At 43.5% G+C, this 9870-nt stretch overlaps 1 protein-coding gene across 1 annotated transcript in view; it reads right to left on the bottom strand.

Annotated features, from left to right (window-relative positions):
• Window positions 1-5895: 5895 nt before the first annotated feature.
• The window catches only part of HSF2BP (heat shock transcription factor 2 binding protein), a 30515-nt gene continuing 26540 nt past the window's right edge, over window positions 5896-9870 (bottom strand). Inside the window, exon 8 of the mRNA XM_021540010.3 lies at window positions 5896-6764. Coding sequence (XP_021395685.1) covers window positions 6556-6764 — 209 coding nt within the window. The 3' untranslated portion in view covers window positions 5896-6555. The remainder of the gene's footprint in view (window positions 6765-9870) is intronic.

Raw genomic sequence — 9870 nt, 5'->3', positions numbered from 1 at the left:
CTCCTGCTGCACCAGGGCAACGATGATGCTCGTGAAAACCCCCAGGAAAACTCAGCTGCTGCAATATGAAGAGGAGAGAGGATGTTTGGGAAGAGCAGACGCTATCGGGAGCTTCTTGCTGCTGAACAATTTCCGAGTGCATGCAGAGCTCTGGGTCCCTCTGCGTCAGCCACGGGATGATGCATCCGCTGCATTTTCCAAAATGCAGCTGCACCCAGCCAGGCTGTGGAGTGAAGCATACAGTGATGAGAGCGTGTGTGCTTCTGTGTGTGCCTGCTGGGGAGCTTGCAAGCACTATGGAGGGTCTGCACACGTGAAGCAGAGGTAACAACCACCTGCCCCCCATGTTCTGGGTCCATGATGTGCTACAGATCCCACAGAAGTCCCATTTTGCCTGTGGGAAGCTCTGCCCACACACCTCCAGGGTCAGCAAGGGCTGCCAGGGAACCCATGAGGAGGCCAGCAGGAGAGCATGTGCTTGGGTTTTCAATGGCTAGCTGCCCTCCAGGTTGGCCACCCTGTCTTTTGCCCAGGTTTATTCCTTGGGAAAGGCATCCCACAAAATGCCAGCACCATTTCCTGGCACAAGCAAGGCCCTGGTGCTTTCGGTCCCCTCTCCAAAGTCAGGCAGCTCAGGACACTCACTCAGGACTGTGTATCCCAGTGCCCCTGGGCAGCCTGAGCACAACCATGCTGCCCCACTGCAGAGAGAAGAGCCTGGAGCACTGCTGAAACCCTGGGCATGTCTGCCCCAGCCTCTCATCCCTGCCTCCAGCAGCCTCAGAGACTTCACTCCCCCTAAGTGATGTCTCTCAGCCCACTCTCAGACAGCAGAGTCTGACAAGGGAGAAGCTGGAGAGGGACTCTGTCAGAAACTATAGTGTTAGGACAAGAGGAAATAGGTACAAATTGAAAGAGAAGAAATTTAGGTTAGATATTAGGAAGAAATTCTTTACTGTGAGGCTGGGGAAGCCCCATCCCTGGCAGTGTTCAAGATCAGGCTGAATAAGACCTTGAGCAATCTGGTCTAGTGGGAGGTGTCCCTGCCCATGGCAGGGGGTTGGAATGAGATGATCTTTAAGGTCCCTTCCAACCCAAGCCATTTGGGATTCTATGAAACTGATTCTGGACACCACAGATCCTGCTCAGGAGGAAGGTGTGCAGATCCAAAAACTGGGCTTTCCCCCCTATATTCTCTATTTTCTGTTTTGCAGCAGGATGACTGCTGCACTTCATTTGACCCTGGTGAAGATAAAGAAGCAAGGAGGGATTTATTTCTGCAGAGAGCTCCAAGCAGAACACCTGCTCTCCTAAACACCCAACCCAATCCCCTACCTCAAAGCAAGACTCAAAGTTCAAACTTTTCATACAACTTCAAAGCAAGACTCAGGTGGCATGAAAGGCACGTAGGCAGCTCAGTCAGAGCTGACCTTCTCCATCCACCCCAGGTCACACAATCCCTTCCCATCCCCAGCCCATGCCAGCCTTGTCCTTGGTGGCTGCTGCCTCTCCCACCTGCAGCCCAGCAGCACAGACAAACATGTGCCTTTGGAAGGACCTGGCATTTGAAGTGCTCTCACTGCAGTCATGCCCACAGTAAAAATTATAGTTCCCATAAATGACATATGTAACTACAATTTGGTCAAAGTCTTTTCAAGGCTTCCGACTGAGCAAGTTCTAGGTTGTAAAGGTCATCATAAAGCATCGGAGAAGTTTAAATCTCTATGACCTCAAGAGCTCTCTAATGACTTTTTATCAGCTGTAACTTGGAACTCACATATTCAAGCAGCAACCAGCAGTTGCAAAAGTTCCTGCATAGAAGCCAGAAAATTACAAACAACACAGACACGGCCAGATGCAGCTGCAAATGAAATGCTATGAAGAGAAATGAAGGGGCAGCCATGCTGTGCATAGCTCATAACTTGTAAACAAGCACTGGGCAGGGGTAACAGAGCAAAGAAGAGGTTCCTTATTCCCCAGGAAAACTCCTTTCTCCTCACCTCCAGCGTCCTCACAGGACCGGAGGCGGTAGAGATGAATCATACATTATTTGCAAGACTTGTAAAATCTTATCAATTCTGAAAGCCAATTTGTGCTAATCAGCACATATCACAAGTGCAAATGATAACTCAAAGGAGCAGCTAAATGACTGGTGCAACCAGCTGAAATTGAATCATCTGAAAGTTCACTTGTGGCCACGAGACCAAATTGTCACATCTCCCATTCTTCCTCTAATTCTTCCTTAAAAGGGACTTATTTTCCTCTCTTAAGCAACCATAACAGGATGATGTGCCTCGAACCCCAGTTCACTGCCTTTCTCATGAGCACTGGGCAAGGGCCAGTGTCCTCATGTCACCAAACACCACCTCCCCTCAGGACAGCTGGTTGCTGTTCTACCCAAGCTCTCACAGTGCCCTCCAGAGATGCCAGGCTCCTCTTGCTGCCATGCCTGTCCCCCAGCACAGGGTACAGAGCCACCAGGTTGCTTTCTTCTACTGATGTTTGCCAGTTTTTTCCAGCTAGATCGTGGTCCAGCCTGAACACCAGCCTGAGATACCATGCAAAGAACTGGTGGGGCAGTACATAACACAGTTAACTTCTTCAGCTGCAGGAAGTAAGTTTAAGGGATTCTCATTTATTTTTCCTTTGCATCTAATTTACCACCAGCATCAACTATGAAGAGTATCTCCCAGTATCTCCCTGGAGCATCAGCAAACAGGCATCATTCCAGGGCTCTGTATGGTGTAAACAGACTGAAAGGAGCCAAGTTCACTTTTAATTGTGTAGCTGATACTGTGAACTTTCTTCTACAAGTCGTTAAAACAGATTTTTCATCTTTTGAGACAGATTAGCCTGAGTCAAACTTTGCTTTCAGTTATATGGGTTTAAGTCAGGAGTAACTAATAATCTCAAAGTGGCACCAAAGTCACATTTTCTCCTCCGTTGACACTGAGATTGTGCAACAGAGGAAATGGCAAAGCTGGAGTAACTCTGGACTTTGAACACAGCTACTGAAACTTGTGCTTTGACTGTGTGAACCCCCTTTACTCCTGTAAGCTAGCAATCCAGTTAATCAAGTAATGCAGTTAATCAATTAAGTACTTGGGTTAATCAATTACTACACAGAAGAATCCAACTTTTCAAAAGGATCCAAAATAAGCAACACTCCAAAGCTGGTGTTCCTTACAGTCCAGGCTGAGCTGTTGATTTTAAACCAATATAGCTGCCTAATGGTCCTGAGCTTCAGAATTAAGCAAATCTGAAGCAAAATAAAAGCTGAGATTTACAATGCATCTGTTGACCAGTCCCTAATTGCAGCAGCCCCTTGTGTCATGCAGAGTCCTGTGTGCCACTCATTGTTCAACTTTATACATAAAGCTTTGGCACACTCTGAGTTTTCAGTCTCTGTTATTCAGAGACTTTCTTTTATTCATAACCTGCCAAAAAAAGATACCTTTCAGGAGAAAGGGAGACTCAAAGGAGAACCACAGTCACTTAATAGCCTAGTTTCTAGCACTAACCACATGAAGATAAATTAGGCCTTGAGACACTCTTCTCTTCCAACAGGGATTTCTTGAGCTTATCAACACACAAGGTTATAAAATGCTGTCTGCAAACAATAGGGCAATCTGAAAACTTGCTCTTATCTGTTATTGCAAAATAGACACCAAAGGGTAGGATTCACCTCACCTAATTTTAGCCATTTCAAATGCTGGCATCTCATCTCAACAAGTCACTGCAGCTTCCTCTATGGCCAATGGCAGGAGCTTCCCACCTGTTTTAGGATGGAGAAAATAACAGCAAAGAAGGCATTGGTGCTGCTGGTGGGGGGAGAGCAGATCAATAGGTTATTCCAGATGCCAAGGTCTGGGAGAATCCCACCATGACATGTCCAAGAGCATGCATGGGGTGTAAGAGATTCCTGTGAGGAAAGCTGCAGGCCTCACTCCACAGTGATTAGCTTCAACCAATTGTACCCAGCCCTAGAGCAGTGGAAGAGCAGGAGGGGTTGGTCCCTGGTTCCATCAAATAGGGATTAGGGAAGAAAAGAACCTGAAAAACAGCAGAATTATCTAAGAGCTCATCATGCAATCTGCAACTACTAATGTCCATCTAACTTCATTTCACTAAAACATTTAAGTATAAGACACCTTGAACATTTCAAATACTCTGGAATGTTTAAGGGTCAGGCTTATCCCTGGCTTTTATCCACTTAACTTATTTCAACATCATTTGACTCCAGTCACACTTTTTCTTCTAACCAAAAAGGTATTATGAATTGACTTGTGTGTGATGTTTCCCTCAAATGCTGTCTTTTTCTTTTCCATAAACTCAATTAATTGTGAACACCTAGAAAAAGTAAGCTTAGGGAAAACACACAGACTTTCCTAGAAAACTGTTTGACACAGGTTCTTCTCTGATGTTTCTGATACTTTTTCTCTCTAGGATTTTTAAATATACACTGTATTTCACAGATGAGGTGACTTTTTTCTTATTTTTCAGTCCTGCATAATGAAACACTTTGTACATAAAAAAGACTTTCTGCAGGTTTGTGGGTCATTGATGATTTGGCTCTGAAGAAACAGTCCTGGCAAGCTACACCTGAAAATAAAGTCATCTGGGACAAGTTGAAAGAAGATTATCATCAGACCTGAGCAGCTTGCTGGGGAAAGCTGTGTCTCAAATCACCACTTGGAGCATGGCTGACCACGCCAGTGGACACACAATGAGCAGTCCTGATTGCTTTGTTTCCTGATTTCACATGGAAATGAGGTGCAGATGCCAGTCCCTCTCACAAGGTTGAAGCTGGCCCATCACCACAGTTTGCTGACCTGGTGATGAGCACCTGTTTCACCCCCAGCTTGTGCACACCACACTGACTCTTGGAAGGTCTTGGTTTCAGGTGGGGAAGGGCAGGGAAATTTTCAAGAAATATCTCAAATCCATAGGACATGAAGCTCCATTTGCTTTTCTGCTCACATAACTACTTTTTTATTTTTCTGCTATTTACTGGCTTCCAAAGTTTGGTGAAAGACCTTTGTGAGCAGATAATTCAATGCAAAGTGGATGATGCCCTTCAGTGTTTCTTAAAATCAAACACTTTCATGAGTTGATATTCCAGGAAACTACCAATTATCATTTTGATCCCTTTAGGATTAAACTCTAGGAGGATTAACTAGGATAGCAAGATAAGAAAACAAATCCAAAGAAAGCACACTTTACAGAAGATTTAAAGCCTTCCACAAATCTGCACTTGGTACGTTCAATGTAGTGTTGAATCAGACATGGCAGAACCCTGTGCAACCCACCTGTGTATGTGAGATCTTAATCTTAATTTTACAGCCCCAAAACAGACTGTTACCATCTACAGCATCTGAGCCAAGTAATTTCAAGATGATTTATTACATTTCTGACTCTAAACATCCATCATTCTGTGAACAGCCTAAAGGGAAATGCTCTATACCTTAACTTACACATTTTGCAGTGCTCTCCCTCTAAAGGTGTCTGCCAATCATAATATTTTAATCCTATGAAGTTTACTTCATGTTTCCTGTAATTTGAAGTCCACACTGTATTTTGTTAACACACTGTGTATCCAGATGAGGTGCAGTAACTTTAGTATGGAAAAAGGTGCTACCACAGCACAGCACTTCTCATTTGCTGTTCCCTTGAACAGCCTCACTTAACTGCCTCTGTTTCTGGTATCATAGAAATGAATGCTATTACTTTCTAAATAAATTGTAAAGTCTACCAATATCTAGCACCAAGTGCTTGTATTTACCTCTGAGATAAGCAAGCTGTACTCAGAAGCTCCAACAAACCCCGGGGTTGTGAGGGGATGTGATGCTGCTCATGACAGAGCAGCAGCTCATTTTAGCCTCTTCAGCACACAACTGGGTACCACAGACAACAGCAATTTATTTCCCTTCTCAGGGCTTTTCTAAAAACAATAGCCCATTTTCTAGCATGCCTGGCAGCAACAGACCAGCCTGACTTGCAGTTAAGAGTGAATCTGAATACAAATTTTGAAAGCAGAATCCATTACATGCTACAGAATTTCAGTTTTCTTTTATTACAATAGAAAGAGAGAGGTGAGAAACAACAATAAAACCGGAACTTGGGGTGCATTCTGACACAGAAGAGTTATGAAAGGCAACAGAGTTTTCCTCACAGTACAGTAATTCTTATGGACCAAAAGGATTGTTTACCTCTGCAGTGAACTGTTATCAAGGAATGAGAATATATTACCCCATCTAGAAGCAAATACAGAACATAACCACAGAATTTTGGAAACCCATTATCAATAAAATTCTGCTCAAAGAAATTAAGCCTGTCCCACCTCTACCACACCACCCAAGGTTTTCTTTGGGCATCTAAAACCCAACAGGTTTACCCAAGTTAAGATTTTAGTTGGCTTAATTCCAATTCCCGAAAAGGATTTTGCCAGAGGAACTTAGGCAGAGTTGGTTTGGTTCTTTTCTTCAGTCAAGCCCATCTTCCAACAACTCTTGCAGCATAAAAATATAGGAAAGATGTAAGAATTGTAGAGCTCTTCTACGCTTCGCACTCAAATACTTTAAGGTCCTCGAGGAGCTCTTTGGCGAGCGCCTGCAGCTCCGCATTGCGGCTCTGGGCCAGGGCGACGATGCGCTGCAAGGGCAGCGTCTGGCGCACCTCGGCGCCCGACCTGGCCAGCACCTCCGGCTCCAGGAGCACCGACTGCAGCAGCCGCAGGGCGTGCAGGCAAACCTCGGTGTCCGGGTCTGGAAGCAGGGAAGAAAAGCATCCAGGGTTTGTTAGAAGCGGGTCTGAAAGGATGCGCCAGGCAGACAGGGAATAATGGAAGTGTTGTAACTCCCAGGTGCTGTTTGCTGCTGGCTGGCTGGCTCTAGGAGGTACCTGAAAACCACGTTTTTGTCCTCCCCAGCAGTGTTTGTGAGGGAGAGATCATCAGGAACCTTTCTCTTGTTTTTCAGATGTTGAAACTGCTGTACAGCAGGGAATTTATCAACCTGAATTTACCCAGTCAATACCCAGGATATACTGTTGGATCCAATCCAATTTAAGAGCAGAACAAACTGTATCCCATGATTATTCAGACTTAAAAAACAAACAGACTCACAATCTGCAGTAAATCATGAGGCTTTTCTTTAATTTCTTTTCATATGAGGCTTTGGATTTCCTCAAAGCTCAATAAAATATTAATCTAAAGAAAACTTTCTAGCAACCTTTCAAGTGTTTAATTCAGTTTGCACCAAATTGGAACGGGTATTGAAGCAGTGCTGCTCAGGAATGTGCCAGGAAAATGCAGCAAAGACCTTTGACTGACTTAAGCCAGGAAGACATGTAATAACTCCACTGCTAAGAACACAGGATGCATTTTTAATTACTGAAACATTAGGAGCATTACATTTTAATCATTCGCAATGGCCCATTTGCATTTAGTGGTTTACAGCTTTATCAAAAGCATGTGGTAGAAAGACTTCCCAATCCTGCCTATTCCAAATGAAAACATCTAATATATTTTTACAGCTGAAGCAGTTATTTGTCCCACGTGCCATGCATTTTTAATGTGTTTTTCATTAGCATACCTAGTCTTCAGCAAGCTTTTGATAAAGGATTGTGCAGAAAGGTTTGACAAAATTAATTCAGATCACTTTGAGCACAAAATCACCAGAGAGACCAAAATCTCACTGAAGGAGTATAAAACCAGCACAGTGATGAACCAGAGTGCATTGAGTTTGGAGGAAGTATTTGGTAGGGCTAAGGCAAGTTCTTTCCTTCCCTGGCTTATTTCACACATAACACTGGTGACCTGAAAAAGGACTGAGGAGAATTATTCATTAAAGCATAAGGGTTGAAAGCACCCAAGGGGGCAGAGAACAGGATGTGATGGACACTGAAGAAGCTCTGGTTTTCAGCATGAAACTCACTGCTGAGATGGGGATTTTTAAGTAATTCCCAACAGCACAAAGCTGAAGAACAATATTAAAGATTGTAACATCTGATCTACACCCAAAAGCCTCTGGGCACTCTCTCTCTCTCTCTTCTCCCATCTTCCATCATAAATGGAAATAATCAAGTGTTTACCTCTTAAGAAAGGAGTTCTACTTTCTCCTGGAAAACCAGCAGAGTGGGGTATAATCTGAGGACACAGGTATTGTCCAAATCCAAAAAATAAAATGCATTTTCTCCTTTTGTGTGCAATGAGAATCCTAGCTGTTGGGCATGCTGGACAATTTTAAACATGTCAGGTCAATAAAGGCCCTGTGATTAGTGCTGCAGACCCATGGCACAGCCACTCTTCCTGCTGACACCCAGGCTGAAGGCCCTAAGGAGTCTCTGTCCATGATCACCTCCAGCACTACCTGCAGGTGCAACTTTCTGAGTGATGAACAGTCATAACTCTTGGGGAAATGCTGTAGCTCAGCCTCACAGACAGCAAGACTTCATGTCCAATTTCCTGGCCAGCAGCACTTCAGTGAATCCTTTTGAAAAAACCTAGGCACAAGTTTTGGTTTTCAGACTTATTCTGACCTAATCAAAATATGACTAAAAGCCTTGAATTTGTCTTCCCTTACCTTCCATTTTTGTCTCCATGCCTTCCACACTGTGGAAAAATGCCTATTTTTTTTTTGCCTGATACAATGTTCAAACTCTGCACAGATCACCTCCCCCTTTTTCTGTTCTTAGTATTATTCTACATTTATTCATTGTCGCAGCCACAAACTACAGCCCAAATAGGTAAGAAGAAGCTTTGGGGAGTGAAATCTATGTAGCTCATTTACAATCTTCCTCTGTGTGACATTATTCCTCCACAAAATAAAGCCACTAATACTTTTAATGGCTTGCAGTACTGCTGGGAAGCTTCATATATGTAAGATGAAAAGAGCTTTGTTATTAATACAGTTACAGGAATCAATATTAGTGCTATCTGCAAGTGTTTAAAGGCTGTAGAAATTAGAGAATTGATCAGGGGAGATGCCTTAGCAGGGGAGCCAAGACAATGAGGATCTGTAGGAGATCAGGAAACGATTTCCAGCTTGACAAACAAGAATGTTTTCCAGTAAGAGCAGAGAGGTTCTAGGAAGAATCCCCAGCAGCAGCCAGGGAAGCTCAACAGCTTGAGTCACTCAAATGAAGAACAGATTAAGCACGCGGGCATCCAGCAAAGGAAGGAAATGATCCTGCACCAGAAGATGACTTAATACACATTTAACCTCAGATTGCCATTGTTTTGAATGTATTCTGAGATGTTCTGAGTTAAATAAATACATATGCCTTAAAATACACTCCCTGAGGATTACATGTGGTTTCGAGAATACTACTTATTGAGGATAATCATGTTTCCTAAGAGGATTTAAAAAAAATACCAGAGAAATCATTCTCTTGTCTCCAATATCATTAGGGACATTTTCTAAAAGCCCTGTCTACAAAGCACTCAGAGAAATGCAAGGAATCTTCATTATTCAGCATTATATTTATGTCAACAGCTTCCAGATTTAGTCATTTCTACAGTAGCTGCGTAACATTTTGTTTGTACAAGATCAAAAAAATCCTTTAGCTGTAATCAAATCAGTGCATCACATCCTCCCAACCACCAGCACACACATCTCCAACTACAATTTCAAAACTATCACCATTATTTCTGGAGAAGAGGGGGAGAAATCAAGCTGCTTGCCTCAGCCAGGCACAGCACAAACCTACCACCACCGTAAGGTGCTGATGTAATTTTACCAAGGTGTTGAAACTGCTGGAGCTGGCTGACGTCCTGCAAGCTGCCAGCTCAGTTTGATGTCACTGACAAAAGGCAGCTGATAACGTGGATGGATTTTAGTCACATCTGTCATTAGCACCAGGCTCTCAGAT

This window comes from Lonchura striata, chromosome 2 (genome assembly GCF_046129695.1).
Source record: "Lonchura striata isolate bLonStr1 chromosome 2, bLonStr1.mat, whole genome shotgun sequence".
NCBI classification, from domain to species: domain Eukaryota; kingdom Metazoa; phylum Chordata; class Aves; order Passeriformes; family Estrildidae; genus Lonchura; species Lonchura striata.
Note: the sequence above shows the minus strand (reverse complement) of the source record. Positions and strands in the feature narration are given on the sequence as shown.